The following is an 18,128-nucleotide window of genomic DNA, read 5'->3' as shown; positions in this document are numbered from 1 at the left end:
CTTTAAAAAATCAATAAATAAAACTTTATTGATACACTTGAACAACACAAGGTTATAATGAACAGCTAAGTTGGTATAAAAAGTATTTTTATTATATTCATGATGGGAGATCTTCATTTAGTTTCCCCTTATTTACATCATCAGGCTTCATTGCTGGGAAAAATAGTACTTCCTAAAAGTAAAAAAATCAAGTTAAAAAACATTCTACAATATATATTAAAGGAAAAGTATAAACTGATTTAGTTACTGTTAAGTAAAATGTAAGGAGAAATGATAATTAAAACAATGTAGGTTTAAATTTCCCTGTCCTACTTGGTAGATTAACTTTACTTATAAGGAAGATGGAAGGTGGGAACATCAGTTCCTTTACTTGATATAGTAATCTTACCAATGCAATTAAACAGGAATCAACAATGTTTAAGATAAATTTTAAAAAAATACTGGTAAGCCAGTTAAATTGAGAATAAAACAAATTATACAGAATATTATAAGGTAAACTAAAATTCTATGTATACCAAAGGGAGGTATATTTTTTTAAATGAAAATTATATTTCTATATTGAAATGTTTTCACAATATGAAGCATGGGCAATACAAAATGATGAAATTCAACCAAAATATGCAACATCCACTGGTAATGAAACAACTATATTCCTCTGTTTTTAAATTCACTTTGACTGATTACCATTAAAAAAAAAAACATGATAAATACGCTTAACAATTGACTAAGTTTTTTGTTTTCTGGTTTTAAGATTATTAGGATTAGAAGGTTGAGAAAAACTAACTCCAAAATAAAAAAAGTTTTTGATTAATATAACTGTTCATTTAATTGTATTACTCATTACTCGGATTGTACGAGAATATAAAATAGAATATTAAATGGTGATCACTAAAAAATTCATTACCTAATGGATATTAAATTGTTTTATGACATAAAAATTGGTCCTTAAAAACTTAGTGGTGAAGCTGTGTGAGCACCTTCAGCAACATCATACAAACGGTAATTCAAAGTTTGGCCTATGATTCAAGAAGGCTATACTGACAATGACAATACTGATAAGACAAGTTAATTTTATAAATTAATGCCTGATGCCTGATTGTATCCTACTTTTTAAAGAAGAAGACCATAGAAAACTTTCTAAAGAAAGAATAACTATTTTAGTTGCATGTTAGAAAACTCAAACTTTTTGTAATTAGAAAGTCTAAAAACCCATGTTGCTGATAAATATAACAAAATTATTAGTTGAACATCCCAATAAAAAGATGAGAATTATACATTTATCAATCAGTTTTAAAATATTTACATAATGAAGATAGTATGGACAACGATGATCAGATATAATAACCGAACATGCCCGGTCCCTGGAAGCTTATTATAAACAATGTCCAGTCTACTTACAAATCTTTGTAAAAACTTGAAAGGATAAAAAAAATCTAGAAATATTTAAATAATAATAATAAAGCATTATAACAATAAAAGAATAATGTGACCTCTACTTTACACTGGACAGTTTAAGAATTTTGTTAGTTTATATACTCTAAATCAGTGTGAATAATTAAAACATTCCTTTTTTTATGGAATTACTATTTTCAATTCAGGATAGCATTACACAAAACATATTTGTGGCAATTAATTAAATTATGATATTATTTTAGATGATTTACCTTTATATTATTGGAATCAGTGAGAAACATTGTAAGACGGTCAATACCGATCCCCCAACCTCCAGTGGGAGGAAGCCCATATTCCAATGCAGTGCAAAAATTTTCATCAATAAGCTGAGCCTCATCATCTCCTGCAGCTTTGTCCTATGAGCAATAATTATACATTATTACTATTATTTTATTGTATTCTGCTGATTTTATAAAATCATATAGGTATAGTTGTGATGAGTTTAATTAGCATTATACAAAAAATATAAGTATAAAACATAAAATATTGAACTTAAAGGAATAAATTGTTAATAGAAATAAATAAATAAAAGACAGTGAGTCCAGAGGTTAGATAGACATACAAAACCCACCCCCCTAATTGCCAAGTTCTAACCAAACCTAATTTTCCCATCTCTGTTTTGGTTGACTGCAAGGTATCAATTAGCAGGGATTAGCACTCATTAGTGATTTGTTCATTATCCAACCCAATAACTTTACATCTTCATTCAAGTGTCTAAAATGCTATTATCTTTATTTTATTCACCAGATAGCGCTCATTAGGTTAGTAAAATTAGACTACAAAAAATAATGAAAAGAAAACTAGAACTACAGAATGAGAGTGTCAGGGTTGTCTAGTCTTAAGCGATTCTCCAGCCTGATATCCACTTTACAGAAGGCCCTCGACAAGGCGTATTCAATAGCAAGTAAGGAAGAAATGAACGGCCGTGCCAGGGGATGAGCCCTGGACACTGATGTAGGTAGAGGAGGTCTAGATAAGAGAAAGTTTGAGGTAGAGTTACAGTTCTAGTTGCCGAGATGAAGCGGACAGACTAGAACTGTCAAGATAGGAGCCAGCTTACTAGTTGCCGAGATTATTATTGAGAGTTCACACTTCCAACTCTACTTGAGATAGTTCGGTAGACTCTTTTTGCTCAATCTTAATAATAATAAATAACATTATTACATAAATACATTTGTACAAGATACAATATTTTTATAATGATAAGATTAAGTACATTTGGCTTAGCCTCTGAGACGCTTGCAGTGCTGCGCCCTAGTGGGTTGCAGAGGCACTCCGTACTTGCTGCCTGCTACAAGAAACTAGAAACCAACCTATTAACAATTAGGGATAGTCAACCCTTGGACCAGAACGAGAGAGTTCTGAATATTTTTAGGCTTCATTTTATTCCATGTATGTTCAAATCTTTCATTCAAGCATCCATCAAATTATGATCATTTATTACAGATTAAGGGTCTTCGTATGGAGTTACTTTTATCATAAGTTTACAAGCCATAAATTAATTAATTGTATTTTTAACAACTAAGTAAATTTAGTAGAGTAAAGGAAAGAGAAACGGTTCTTATTATTTTATATTTTTCCTTTAATTGTGGACGAAGTATATATTTAAGGATGATTAACCATACAAAATTGCATAAAAAATAAATAAATAATTTAAAATTGAGTACAATTTTAAAATCAAAAATGATTCTCTTTGACTGCCAACTACAAGTTATCTGTTGTTTTTTTTAACTTTCCCTAGTATACAATGTATATGTACTTCATTCAGAACATGAGCATAGTTGCAAAAATACCACAAGTAAACAAACTATGAGACAATGCATAGTAGGTATCCTAGTCAAAAGTCATAATGTCTAAAGAGTTAATATGACTTTAGAGAGTTTGACAAGGGATTCTTGAAATGGGTTGTTCACTGTTAAAAGTAATGTCTAATGGCTTAATTACTTACTTAATATACAACATTAGAAAAATTAATAACCCAATTACATTTAAATATTACTGAATTTTTACTGAATAGATGATCGTAATTTGGAAATTTGAAAAAATTAATTAAAATGACAAAATCATACCACATCAGCAGACATAATTCACCTAATCATATAATTTTAGATTGGAGATTTTAAAACGCAGTTCATTTATTTATTCATTCACCATTGAAATTTTTTCAAATCACAGAAAAATTATCAGGAATTAGCAATCCTCCGACTTTCCATTTTTTTTACATACACATGTATCGTAATAGATAAGATATATTGATTTTACATTCTAAATATAAGCAGTTTCATAACAAAAATTAAGATAATTATATTAAACATAGACTCCTGCTTGATACAATAGGAACTGAACCATAATATAAATTCAACCATAAAATATTAAGAATCAATTAATTTAAGACAGATTATACAAGAGGGTGACCAATAAACAAAAGGGAAAGTTTTATCATTACTAATTTTGACATTTTCAGAAATCAGACAAAAATATCGAAACAGGTTAATAGAATATTACGATAATTAATCATATTTTTTAAAGAAACATACCTTGGCTTGGTCCTCAAATCTATCTCGTTGCACCATTGGATCATTTAATTCAGTGTAAGCATTGCAAACTTCCTTTTTCATCACAAATAGTTCAAATCTTTCAGTTAAACCAGGAACTGAGCGATGCCATTTAGCAAGAGGGGACATTATTTGAGGATGCTCCATTATAAATGTGGGATTAATACACTTCTCTTCCAAATATTCTCCAACTAACTAAACAAAAATGATATCAAGATTAAAACATATTCTTGCATGTAATATCATACAATATTAATAATATTTTTACATTATTTCATAAATGAAAAAAATGTATTAATTTCTATATGAGAATATCATTGCAATATATTTACCTGAGTTAGGTGGTCAAGCTTATTTCTCATTTAAGAAAAACATCAAAAAATTATTTAAGAACTTAATAAGAGTAAAAAAAGAAATTTTAACTAAGTCGAAAAAAAATAAAAATAAGAATCTAGTAATAAATTTATTTTAACAAGATTCTAGACATTTACATATTGGTAAATCCATCTTAAGTGAAGTATCACATAAAACTTTTAAATACTTTTAGAAATTTTCGCCTTCTATTTCTACTTATATTCAATTATTCCACTAATAAATTCTTATCTATATCATTTATTTAAAAAAAAAAATCTATTCCATATATTGACAATCATTCTCTGCAAATAGGGCACCCTAAATCATTTTTATAAACTAACAACATGTTCGCTGAAAAATGTTTCTAGATAATTTTTACAGCAGTATTGATATACATCTCAAAACCAAAAAAATGACAGTGGACTAAAATTTTCAAACACATTTTTCTCTTAATATATTTCTTGCTCAAGTGCCCTTTTTTAATCCACCAACCTAATAATCAATTTAATACCTTATATTTACAATACTTAATACCTTGGTAAATATATAAGTTGGTCAAACTACTCCCTAAGAACCAATATATTTTCCATACAGACCAAATTAGAAAGAATATTCGGTTACATTTTAAACTGGTTGACAGAACTACTACAATGTATTTATCGAGTCATCAATAAAATGTATTGATTCTAATAACTAAAAATGCATTAAAAGTTCAGTTCTATTGCTTACCTTGTCCAAGAGGCGAGCTGAAGTTTGAGGTGGAGAACATTCAACTCCATGCTTCTCACAAAGAACTTTCAGTTTTTGTTGTGCTTCTGGGGTTGCAAGTTCAGAGGGAGATGGTAGTTTTTCTCCTAAGACCTCCTCAAGTGCAGGAAACATATGAATTCGTTTAAATGGGGGTGTAAAGTCTATTACTACTTCCTCACCTTCTTCTCCATTTGGGTGGTAAATAACTTGATAAGAACCATGAATAGATTTTACCATTCCTTAAATCAAAATATACATTCAAATTTTAGGAGGCTAATAAGAAAATATGAATGTCTTATAAATAATAAATAAAAATTAAAAATTAGGAAAAATAAAAACTGAATATTCAAAAATATTGAAAATTATTTTATTATGAATCTGTGACCTACAAATGAATTATTATTCAAACCATATTAAATGCATCACATAATAAATAGACTAAGCAATTTAATTTAAAAAAGCATTAATAGTAACAGATGATAACCTTATCAAAAACCTAATAAACAATATATACATCTAAATCTTTTAAATCCTAATCAACAGTTATTACCCAAAAAAATAATCAACAAATTATGGTATGTTTTTATAATAAAAACGGAAAAAATAATGACCAATAAAATGAATTACAAGCAAATATATATAAAAAAAAATTACATAAATAAGAAAAATCTAATAACTGTTTATTTCAGGAAAATGATCTTTGTTTGCATTCATAGTATTATTATTGTTTCATTTTATTTTTTAAACCAGGTTCGAATCTGGCTGTAGCAGATATTATTTATTCTGTAACTGTAGTTGGCCTCATGAAGTAGGTTCTCTTAATCAGGGAAAAATCTGCTGGCCGAACATGATTTTGACCAAATCCCCTCCTTGCACAACTGTTGGTTAAGTAACAGTACTTCCTTAGGAAATACTGAACCCATAATTAATAAATGTAATAAACACATATTTCATTTACTGTTTTTAAATATCGTTTTGGTACCAATAGATAGATGTTGCCACCTGGTCGGACCACATTGGATGCACTTACTGAATAAATAAATAATGTTGAAAAATAATGAAAATATAAATAAACAAAAAGAAACAAAAAAAAAATACCATAATTTACAACACATTCCAAAATTAAAAATTCATTCTTTGAATACGATCCCATTGCATATTAACAATAAATTAATAATAATAAACCATCTCACACATATGTAAAATAAAATAGATGGAAAAATTGATAAAAGAATGCACTAAGTTACATAGGGGAAGGAACATATTAAAATCTAAAAACAGCATTAAGGAACACAAATCAAATAATAAAACTATAAAATTTAGAACTTTGTCCAACCATAATATTATTAAAAAACCACAAATTTGAATTTGATAAAATAAAAAATTTAAATAACAATACAAGATTGTAAAAAAAAAAGAGAAAGATAATAGAGTCCTCTTATATAACCAAAAATACTACACTATACCAACATTGATTTATTTTTTAAATAAAAATAAAAGAAGCAGGAGAGGAGGGATCAAGAATCAATCACCTTCAAGACCTTGTATAGGATCTTGGTTCAACCTAGTCATAGAAGAATAAGGAAGGACATTAAGGTAAAATAGGAAGTCCACATCAAAGTAGAAAACAGGTATTAAAGTCTAGACCCATCTGGTACAAAAGGCTTCACAGAGATAAGACTAACACTGACAACTGAGAAAAAAACTCTTAAAGTTTATGCCTGTCAAGTTTAAAAGTGACAAATATTCCCATACAGAAGGTTCGTACATAACTTATAAATGTATAGGCCTTATAAGGAGTTAAAAGATAAATATAAGATCCGATATTTACCATTTTTCTTTTGTTTAAGGATTCCATTATCTCACTATTGACTCCATATCTAACTAATCTTATTTATTCTGGTTAACATTACTATAAGGTTTTAAACACAATATAATAAATCATGGGAAAATCATCAAATATATCCAATTACTGACATTGAAAATATGTCTAAATCAATCAGTAAAAAACATACACTAGGACTTTATAACTTCCGTTGCATTGAATTGCTATATTTCCCATAAGTTAATTCCATGAAATAAAAATATACCTGAAATTAGATCTTCAGTAATTTTCATAAGATCATTGTAATCAGCATATGCCATGTAGAATTCGCAAGTAGTAAATTCTGGATTATGTGTGAGATCAATACCTTCATTTCTGAATTGTCGACCAATTTCATAGACTCTATCGATGCCTCCAACTATTAGCATCTAAAATTAAAGATATATTCAAATTACAACAAAATAAATAATTCAATGCACATGAGTTGTGTACATGTACACAGAATAACATACAAAAACAGGGTATCTATCTATAATGAAGATCAAAATACCTGTCCATTTACATTTATGAGTAGTAATTTTACAATAATGAAAAATATTTATTTAAAATTAAGTGTTACTTTATTTATTTTAACTCCATTTAATTATACTGTATGGTATTACTTTCTGAACTTCACTCCACCCTTCCCAGAGCATGAATGTCAGTTCATCAGGATTCCATGATCTCTCCAATCTGTTATCATTTTACTGTAAAAGGGAGTCAAGAGTGGCCACTCTTTTCCATGAATTATCATCATTAAAATAACAAAATGGAATGCTATTTTATTAACATTTTTAATTAATTACATGTACGTTTTCTTTCTCACTTTTTTTTCATAACTTAATTTTTAAATAGTTTTAATTTTGTAAATATATTTATTATTACTTATTGGATTTTCATTATTTCATTACTTATTATCATACTGATTTTATGCTTCTTATAATACCTATACTGTACATTTTATTTCGTTACTATTTCTGTTCTTATATTATCCATATTCTTTTTTATTCTTGGCTCTGATAAAGGCTTGAAATTCTGGCATATATATATATCTGACTCAAAGAAACAGTTCTGTTTATTAAGAGAGTGTTCGAAGACTCCTGAAAAGAGAGTGGGTGCTCACTGAACTAAATCGCTAACCCATTTCCTCGAGACAAATTAAATTTTGTTAACCATATAAGACAAATCATTTGCATTCAGGACTCAATAGACGAAACCATCCGCAAAGACACCACGTGGCCATTTCAGTTATTGGAAGTTTTCCACCATTAGAATTACATACAGTGAAACACATCAAGTTAGCATTCAGGCTGTCAAATAGTCATTTCAATTATTGTCAATCAGTTATATTTTTCCAAATTAGAACAAAACACTAAAGAATAGAAACTTGAAATAATTAAAGTGAGAAATTAGTAGAGTCTTAGGATATTCAGAATAATTCAGATAGTTGCATACAATTATACAAGAATAATTGAAGGTGTTGTAATATACAAGAATTTGTATTAAACCTAGAGTTGAAAACAAAAAATAAATCTAAGAAAAGTTACCTTATGGTATAATTCAGGAGCGATTCTCATAAATAAGTCCATATTTAACTCATTGTGATGTGTGACGAATGGTTTTGCAGTTGCTCCTCCCGCAATCATATTCATCATAGGGGTTTCCACTTCCAAAAATCCCATTGAATCAAAAAACATTCGTATATAAGAAATGATTTTTGCTCGTGTAATAAATTTATTTCTCACTTTGTCGTTCAATATCAAATCTAGGTACCTCTGCCTATAACGTGTTTCCTATAAAAATAAAAGATCATGCTATGATTATAATATGGTTGTTTATTGAATTTACTATCTAATTTAGAGAGGAAGGGTACTTTGTCCCACGGATTTATATTCATCAAACTGATTATAGTCAGAGTGGGAAGCTTGAAATTTTTTCGGTGGGGCAACCACAAAATAAAGGTCAACGCTCATAGGCTGAATTTGAATAGACTAGACACCACTTACGCAAAATATGCTGAAATATGTATTTATATTGTAGTGATATTTTACATAAATACATAGAGAGATTAAAGTCATACCACATTTTGTTACCATTGATATGTTTCTATAAATACTATATTGTTATTTTAAAATATTGACACGTTAAAATCATTGTTTTAGGGTATATAATATATATATATATTTTAAGTTTTATTATTTATTTGTTTTTTTAAAAAATTCCACACAGACGGATGTTTTTCCATTGTCTATATGTGTGTTTTTAATTGTTGTATGGATTCATGTTTTGTATATTTTTTGAATAAACACATTTTTAAATTTAATTAAATGATATTTTACGTCTCTTGTAAAATAAAATATAAATTGAAAATTGAACAACAAAATATCAATATTGTGAAAAATATTTTTAAAAAACAAATGTGGAGAAAATATTATTATTTTGTTGATTAAAGAAAATGTGTATATTTTATATGTAAAATGGTATGGTTTATTTCATAATTCTAAATTAAGAATTATTTTCGATTTATAAATAATTCCATTTAAATACAGGGTTATTAAACATCTTAAGTAGCATATTAATGCATTATTAATATAAATAACTATAAAATATAAAATATTTTATAATTTTGTCATAAATTTAAATATTGGACTATTGAGATGATTTTTGTTAGGACATCGGAATAATGCAGTCTATATAAAACAAAATCACCAATTGCCATGCACTTGTAATTAATGATATACACCAACAATACAAATGTATAAAACTCGTTATTTTACGTATATGAGTGGATTGAGTTTTTAAAGACTCAAAAACTAATTAATAATTATTTTCAAACATAATGAGACAGCAAACTGATAGTAAAAAAGACTTTAATGTGTTGGACTTTATAGCCAACACCAGGCACAGAGGAAGTGGAACAAGTCAGTCTCTTCAAAGAACTCAAAGTGAAATGGAAAATTAAGATTATTATTAAGAAGAATCATCATAAAGAAGTCATCTCCACAAGCAATGACCTTCAATTGGAATACCAACAATAAAATATTTTATGACATTTATAAAAAAAATTAAACAACGTAAATATCTCTGTCCAACACTCCTATTTGCTCTAAGATATGGAGAGTTATTGCATATCTCCTTAAACTCGATTTTATAGACTATTAATTGATGTATGTACACTGATATTTATGAAAGAACATAAAAAGATACTAAAAAAAATTACAGTTCAGTTTACCTTATCTTTAAGACCAAAATGAAGATGAGGAAGCATATGAAGGCATGGAGACAACAGTGTAATACTCTTAGGTATTAAGGAAAGCTCTCCTTTTTTTGTTTTTCCTGGATAACCAAAACAGCCAATTATATCACCTCTCTTAATTTTTTCAGTGTCAATAAAAAAAGCCTCTTCTGATTTATATAATTTGGCATTAGCCATTACTTGAAGTTTTAAACCTTCGCCACGCAAATCATAAAAAATCAATTTTGAACCTGATTCCCGAATCGCATGAACTCTTCCTGCAACAAAAAAATTAACCATTTTATTATTGTTAATCTTTCAATAGAAGTGCTAAAAATCTCTGTAAACTGGATAATTTAAGCAATAAAACTACAAGATAATCTTATGATTTATCTGTTTTTACAATTATTTAAAATTTTATAAATATTTCTTAAATAGCATATTTCAAATTAAGGTGTAACATAAAACTCAGTTTTTACTCAGTAAACTAATACAGTAATTAGATTACTGTAGGATCAGTCAGTGTCATTCTCTCACAAACCTGGATTATATTAATAAAACAGAAACTATTACTAACAACTACCAGAGCTTGTCATGAAATTGAGATCAGATATTGATTCTGGATTAAGAGATGAATATAACAATGTGTATTATAAAATTTCATAAACACTCAGTTGACATATTAAATTTTTAGCAATAAAGCTTATCCAGTGTAAAATTACTATTCAATTTTTAATTATACATCATCGCATTCCATGTAAGAGTAATCTGTTAAAGATAAATACTACAACTGTTAATAATAATAACGATAAGCTAAGGTTGACAAAGACTTGATGCTGACACCACTAACAATTGTTGCCTACATATGTTCCCACTATGTACCCAGTCAAAACCTTAATACATGAAATCAGCCTTTTAAAACCATACCTTCATATACATTTAGGTTTAGCTTCACAGACCTTTATTTGTCAATTCAACACTGCTAAACTTTTTTGGAATTAATTCATTAACAAACAAAAAATTTTACCGTCTAGTTCAACTGTTACATTGCTTACTTCAATTATATTTACATTATAGAGTGCATGGCCACAATTTTTAAGTATATATCAAATATGTTATAGTTTCATCTCCTTTCAATAGATAACCCATTAATTATATGCAAAATCTTATATTTTCTTGCAAGCAAAAGATAACTAAGCAGGGTTCTGTTAAAGCCAAAATTCTCATTCCTTAGTCATTGATAGCAACATTTAATTTGATGAAATTCCAACATTCAGTGTCCAGTTTTGAGAGAACTGCCCATATATTTTATTTTTTGATGATGATATTTTAATTTTTATTCAACATTTAACCATCCTTTGTCTTATTTGTTAGCTTGACTTTATTCTTTTCATAATTGCTATAATCTTATTAAAAAATAAACAAATAAGTTCATTTTACTTTTACTTACCTGCTATACTTAATTCTTTGGTTTCAACACTCTCTCCATCTTTTAAATAACTATAGGTTGTAATGAAATCATCTAATGATGTAGAAACATGGAACTTATGTGGGTATGGATTTTCATTACTCTCTTTTAATTTTTGGACAGCTAAACTGCGAAGTTTGAAATACTCCTAATAAAAAAGAAAAGTAGTAAGTAACTTAATGAATAACCAAGAAAATTATAAACAAAACTTAGCTTACATTTGGGCTTATATTATTTTCATCTACTTTAATTAATTTTTCTTTAACTTTTTCATTACTTTTACTCTTCTCTTTTGCTGCTTTCTCTTTTTCTTTTTGTTCAGCCTTCTGCCTCCTTTTCAGTTCACTGAAATTAAAAGTTATTTTGAGTTGACTATAAATACAAAACATTACATATCAATATAAAATAACTCCATCACATAAAACTAACCAAGTAGAAATATGTTTTTTAGTAATATGATGACGAAATGCTGTATTTCCCCATTTTACAGTAAATGGTTTTAAAAACTGCCATAAGGAAATAGAAACCATTTTGACCATCTAAAAACTGTAAAAAAATGTTTTTTCACTTACAAAGCAGAAGTTGTATAAGGCTATTTTCATAATTTTAACAAACCCATCACATTACAATCAAATCTCTCCTATACATTGAACTTAAAGGTTCCTTAAAAATAATAGAATATACAGATAGATAGCAAATTTTTATACTTTATATAAATTGTATTTGTATTCATGTTTGGATAAATAAATTTAGTGATAATATATATACTTATAATCTTCATTATTTAACCATTGGTTATGGGTACAAAATTTTAATATTTATTTATTTTCAAAGTAAAACCCTTAATGCTTCTTACTTCACAAATCACAATATTTTGGATGAACTGTCCATTATAATTATTAGATATCTCATATCATCCTTATTTGAAGTTATTTTAAATTTTCTGTTGTTTATTTTTTTTTGTAAATTATCTATTTACTCATTAGTTTCTTACATATTGGATTGTTCGAAACATATATCAATAAATAAATGAAATAAGAAGTATTAACGATTTTTTCTTGAAAATAAATAAAAATGATATATTTTGAAGATGGTCATGGCTGCAGCCTAGAAGGAAGAAAAATTAGCTATCAACTATCTGTTAATTTTTCTCATAGAATCATTTTTACAGAAAACTTGCTGCACTTTAATTTAAATACTTTTTTTACTCCCTTCCTGGGCATTTCTGACATATGGGGAGGTTATCCTACAGGTTACCACCCTATTTCAACCATGGGAAGGTCGAGTTTTCATTCAGTGGGGTTGCCATGAAATATAAGTTAACTCTGGCATGGACCAGAGTTGAACCAGCACCGGGGTAGTAAAGGTGACGCTTTAACTCGCCTACAAATAATTTTTTATACTGAGATGTATGTGATAAGCCAAATAGTTTTTGAGATATTTAACAAGAGTAAAAACAAATCAGTTTTACATTCCTTTCCTCTCGGCTCTCCCTCCTCCCCCCCCCTCCAAAACCTGACGCGAGAAACGCTCGAATTTTTTACCAGTTGGAAACATTCTAGCCTTTTTTTTTGGGGGGGTGTCAGTTCATGACTGTTTTTACCTAATTTTACGAAGGTTAAAAAGAGTTTCAACAATTCATATAACTCTTATAGCTCATAATTTTAGTGTTTGTAGATGTTTCCGAGCTGATTATAAGTATAGCATCTCGAATGATAAATAAATGTATGAGTGAGTGAGCTGGATCCAGGTACCATGTTGGAGCTGATTGTGCTTCAATACTACCCGAAGTTCTTCACTTTTTACTTAGCAACTTGACTTGACAACAAGACTTTCTACTACTTTTGGCTGGATGTGAATCCAATTAAAGTTACAATCAAGAACAAATTTCAGCATCTGTAATCTAACACAGTTGCCATGGAAGCTCTTGATAGTTATAAATGTTTTTGGTACAATTGAGACATTGGGAACAAGAGTACCTATCCCAATCAAGTTTGAGGTGACAGAGCAATGTGTGTCCTGCTATTTGTATACAGAATTCCATTAATTTTGAAAGGAGAAAAATCCATCATAACATATTGTACTATTGTCATTTACCTAAAATTGAAACAGCAACGCTAACTGCTAACTGAAATATAAGGATTCATTTTAAAAACAGGTTTAAAGAAGTTTTAACAAAAATTATATAAAAACCTTAACGATTATTCTCAAAATCAGAACACAAGATTTTGATTTACTCTGGTTCTCAAAGCCTCAATAAAATTCTTGTGTCATATAAAGAACATTGGGTAGATGACCTGCAATACCTGGTACTTCAAAAAATACAGGTTCGCTCAAAAGGTCCCTTATCAGATAGATAACAGTTTGCACAGTTAATGAAACCATGTATATAAATTCCAGGCTGAAGTAACATAACATTGAAAACAATAAACTCTTTTATTTTTATTTATTCAGGCAAAAATTTTAATTTTTTAATTATACTACTTTGCCATCTGTTGAAAAAAGAACATTACTTGAAGGAAACTTAACAGAAATGAAATAATTCAAGGATCAGAGAATCATCATAAGTAAGTGTCTGGAGAACAATAAGCTGTGTATAACAATAATAAAAACACTAAGCCTTACTTTTTGGACAACTTTCCTTCAACATCAGCCATGCTTATAATATTTAACCACAATTGCAACCTCCAGAATAGGTTATACAGGGAATAAAGGTATCCTAGAGATTCAGCCAGACTAAAGTGAAAAAAAAATGTTTTTTTGTTCAGACAGACGGATATGGTGTGTTGAACTTATACGTATCATTATTTTAAAAATAATGAATTAAACAAAATAATTCATTATATGCAGTACTTTATCGATTCCAAGGCTATTATTCTAGTAATGCAATCTCTAAGCAACCTGTAAACATGTGAGGTGCCATTTCTTCTGTGAAGTTTACATTTAAGGAAATAGCATGACCCCTTCAGATCTACAAAGTTTATCTCAATTACTGAAATGTAATGGGGATGAATCATCGTCCAGTGATGACGAACTACCCAGAACAGGATATAGTACAATGGGTATAATTACAAAGAGCATGCTTAGCTCAAGTTATAAATGTTGGTAGCCTAATGGTAATATTTTTGCAGGTCCAGGGGACATATTCCAAAAAGTAAAAATTACAGGAAACGAGGCGGGTCACAACAATCAAAACACCATTCCCGATGATCCTAAAAGTATCTGGTATTTATCAGAAGTGCAAGAAGTTCCCATTTCCGATGATGCTTTGTGGGATCCAAGAGAAAAACCTAAATATGACATTATATATAAACAAGCATTGAAGCCTGAAGATATATATTTACAAGTGCGTGAGTTATAGATTGTTTTTTCTTAGAAATATATTATTCACTACTGTCTGGCATCATTGATAACCTAGATCCCGTTCAGGCTTCTGTATGAGGGTCATTGCTAAGATCTCATTAGAAGGCCTCAATACTACTTGTTCAATCATTTGAAGTGTGCCATATCTTAGAAGGAAATTAGGAAAGAAATTAGTTAATGAAGAACTAGGAAAGATTGGCAGCAACTCCAAAGACATTCTTTCGACGTTAGGCAAAAAAATGTTTTAAAAAATCAAATCAGATTAGTTTTCAATGTGTTTTGAAACCTTGAATAAAAATTTCCAAGTAAATCTAAAATAAAATGTTAGGCTTGATTTTTCGATAAATATTGATTTTCTGCCGATATCCCGCGTTCACAAAACACTATAACTACTCCAACGTTATAATAACTTTTAGATTTTATACCTTTTAAACACCAAATTTCTACTTTTAAATTTAAATCTAATAAATCATAAAAAAAAATTACTAATCATAGCGAAAAGAAACTAATTTTCCAGCAGAAATATTCGAACTGAAAAATTATTGTTTTTTTTGGTGTAAAATTTTAATGGAGTTTGAGTCTTTTTAAATAGAATACTTTCATGGGTTAAATTTTAACAGTTCCTCCAACAAAGATGTCGAGGTGGCTGTGTTATATCTGACTCCAATAGATAATGTTAAGTACGTACGCTTAAGAGACCTTAACCAAAAGGCCTCGACAGTGCGTGTTATATATTGATAAGGTAGTTGAGTAGTGTCGAGTGATTAGGCGGTGAATAGATAGGATGAGACTTACAGGGTGACAGCCGTTATTTCTCTAAGGATGGTAACTTCTTCTTACCGGGTACTATTCCTGTAGGTACGAAGGAGGAATGCAATCCCGGAGGATAGCCAGCCGCTGGGTCATGCAGGAAAGAAATTTCGTTCTACCGGGTGCTAATCCTGTAGAAACGAAGGAGGTATGTAGGCCCGGCGGGTAGCCTCTGGGTCCTACGAAAGGATAACAGGTTGAGGAAGGAGGAGGTGGCCAACAGGGAACTAGCATGAAATAAGACTCTTCATATAAAAAGATAAGCTGGAAGGATATACTGAATACCCTATTTACTGTCCCTAGAAGGCACTTGTTGATTTTTTTCGATCCTTAACATGAATTATGCGGAGGTGAGGGGCCTCCGCGTGATCTTTGAGCAAAGAAGAACAAATAAAAACAATTAATAATTAAAGACGAAAGATAATCAGTAAATAATAACAATAGTTAAATGTCGAAAAATAGTAGAGGGGGAAAGGGTGCAAGAGAAGAAAGGAGTTAAGGTAGGGTGATATTTTTGGGGCCATTCCATCTAATGTAAAAAAAATTTGTGTCTCCGTGTGAAGCTCTTCAGAAACTTTTTCAATTTAATTACCTAAACATATAATGTCCTGATTAATGTATATTTGTGCTATATTAAATAAAAAATACACTGCTAAAGTTAATTAACAAGATATGAAAAATGCATTTACATCGATCGATAGAATTTTAAAATATATAATCTTAAACAAGAGTTAATTATTGAATCCAAAATTTGAGTAAATTCCTAAATTAATTAAAACACGGTGAGCACAAATATGCATCTGTTGGGCGTTCTAAATCAATGCAAACGGAAAACAAGAATATAAATGCAGCACAAGTGCCCCAAAACCAACACCCAACAGGCACTAACGCAAATTCAGGCCAATTTGGACCAGCCAATTCCAAGAACTGATCCACAGGTTTGAGCATGGGCGAATTTGCCATTGTTTGACAAACATGTAGAAACACCTTATGATACAACTCAGAAATTCTATGATTTAATTCTGATTTTAGTGATCTCTGAATTCAGTTGGACTTTAAGGACCCTGTTATTCAGGGCTATCTGGCCACTTCCAAAAATATGACTTGTTAGACTAGAGTAGAGTCTAGTCTTTAACAAGTCGTATTTTTTGCCACTAATATTTACACAAGGAATAATTTTTTTATTAAATCTTCAAAGAATGTAAGGGAGTCTACTATTAAATTATTACCCAGAAAGCATAGTGTTTCATAGCAAGAGAGCTTAAGCCTGTTTATTCTTCCCCAAGTGATGCTCCTGATAGCATACAACCCAAAGTGTACCTAAAATTTTCATTTTACAGTTGATCACTCCCTTCGCCTAATCTCAATTTTCTGTCTATAATTTTCAAGTTGAGTTGAGATTATTTTTAACAATTGTGGTATTGAAAAGCTTGAAAATAATATGTTTTTTATTTTCTTGATGAGTACTTGAGTTTCAGAAGGTTATTTTTAGCATATATTTCTTTTTATGTGGTATGGAGAGCAGTTAATAGGAAGTGAAAAGGATTTAAAGTTCCCATTCAGATTTAGACAAGTTTTCTTATTTAACTGTTTTATTTTCTTTAACAGTTTTAAGGATTGCCTGGTGGTAAAACAATATAAATTTCCCAGTTACATATATCACTGCTTTGCTTAAATTTGTCTATCTGAAATTCTTAGTTTCTGAGGTATCTCAAGATTGTTGCATAGACTAGGTTTATATTATTGATAAAAACTAATGGTTTACAAGTATACAGAGTGAATTAAGGAAAGAAAGTAACCATAGTTTACAGTACTATCTTTGGAATATGTCCAATTCTACATAAAATCAAATGTGAGATGTGCTACTGTTCCAGCAAAGCAGTGATAATACCTTCAGTTTCAAAAACATATTATGATATTCTACTATTGTTCTTTACAGATGTCAAATAAGAATCCTACATCGGCAAGTTGTGAAAACTTAGTGATTACTGTAACTATGAAAGGAGAAAGCAAAACCGCTATTGACTGTAATGTGACAAGAACAAATCTTGATATAAGAAGCCCCATGTACAGGTTAAATTTACCTTTGCCTCACCCCATTGATCCTGATTCTGCAACAGCAGAATGGCACTGTTCTTCAAGCCAGCTGATCATAAGCCTACAGATGAAAAGGGAATATGACTTCATGAACTTTTAGAAATAAATGATTCAAGTTGAACTGACTATATTTATATAACAATGTCTACATATATAAGTACATTTTACATTGTACACTCA

General features: G+C 29.3%; 2 protein-coding genes across 3 annotated transcripts; one reads left to right on the top strand and one right to left on the bottom strand.

Annotated features, from left to right (window-relative positions):
* Positions 1-70: 70 nt before the first annotated feature.
* Positions 71-14,436, bottom strand: LysRS (Lysyl-tRNA synthetase). 2 transcript variants are annotated; one of them, XM_014428118.2, is made up of 11 exons: positions 14,304-14,436; positions 12,108-12,224; positions 11,897-12,023; positions 11,661-11,826; positions 10,208-10,488; positions 8,523-8,768; positions 7,202-7,364; positions 5,091-5,350; positions 3,990-4,202; positions 1,665-1,808; positions 71-172 (listed from the first exon to the last, which is right to left on the bottom strand). In XM_014428118.2, the coding sequence occupies exons 2-11, from the start codon at positions 12,215-12,217 to the stop codon at positions 98-100; spliced, it is 1,785 nt and encodes a 594-aa protein (XP_014283604.1). In that variant the 5' UTR covers positions 12,218-12,224; positions 14,304-14,436; the 3' UTR covers positions 71-97. The 2 variants fall into 2 exon arrangements, with proteins under 2 accessions (XP_014283604.1, XP_014283612.1); XM_014428126.3 differs by lacking the exon at positions 12,108-12,224.
* Positions 14,437-14,599: 163 nt separating this feature from the next.
* On the top strand, positions 14,600-18,069 carry Dnaaf6 (Dynein axonemal assembly factor 6). The gene is made up of 3 exons (XM_014428169.2): positions 14,600-14,740; positions 14,810-15,024; positions 17,791-18,069. Exons 1-3 carry the CDS (start codon positions 14,635-14,637, stop codon positions 18,046-18,048), a joined length of 579 nt encoding a protein of 192 aa, XP_014283655.1. The 5' UTR covers positions 14,600-14,634; the 3' UTR covers positions 18,049-18,069.
* Positions 18,070-18,128: the final 59 nt, after the last annotated feature.

The sequence above is a fragment of the Halyomorpha halys genome, unplaced genomic scaffold (assembly GCF_000696795.3).
Source record: "Halyomorpha halys isolate HHAL.00 unplaced genomic scaffold, Hhal_1.1 Scaffold33.1, whole genome shotgun sequence".
In the NCBI taxonomy this organism is placed as follows: Eukaryota; Metazoa; Arthropoda; class Insecta; order Hemiptera; family Pentatomidae; genus Halyomorpha; species Halyomorpha halys.
Note: the sequence above shows the minus strand (reverse complement) of the source record. Positions and strands in the feature narration are given on the sequence as shown.

Bases quoted from the DNA above. Each gene is read 5' to 3' on its own strand.
- Dnaaf6 (XM_014428169.2), top strand. From the start codon at position 14,635: ATGACCCCTTCAGATCTACAAAGTTTATCTCAATTACTGAAATGTAAT. The intron at 14,741-14,809 runs GTATAATTACAA...ATATTTTTGCAG, and splicing joins AACAGGATATAGTACAATGG to GTCCAGGGGACATATTCCAA. The intron at 15,025-17,790 runs GTGCGTGAGTTA...TGTTCTTTACAG, and splicing joins CTGAAGATATATATTTACAA to ATGTCAAATAAGAATCCTAC.
- LysRS (XM_014428118.2), bottom strand. From the start codon at position 12,217: ATGGTCAAAATGGTTTCTATTTCCTTATGGCAGTTTTTAAAACCATTT. The intron at 8,769-10,207 runs GTAAACTGAACT...TTATTTTTATAG, and splicing joins ATTTTGGTCTTAAAGATAAG to GAAACACGTTATAGGCAGAG. The intron at 1,809-3,989 runs GTATGTTTCTTT...TATTGCTCATAG, and splicing joins GATTTGAGGACCAAGCCAAG to GACAAAGCTGCAGGAGATGA.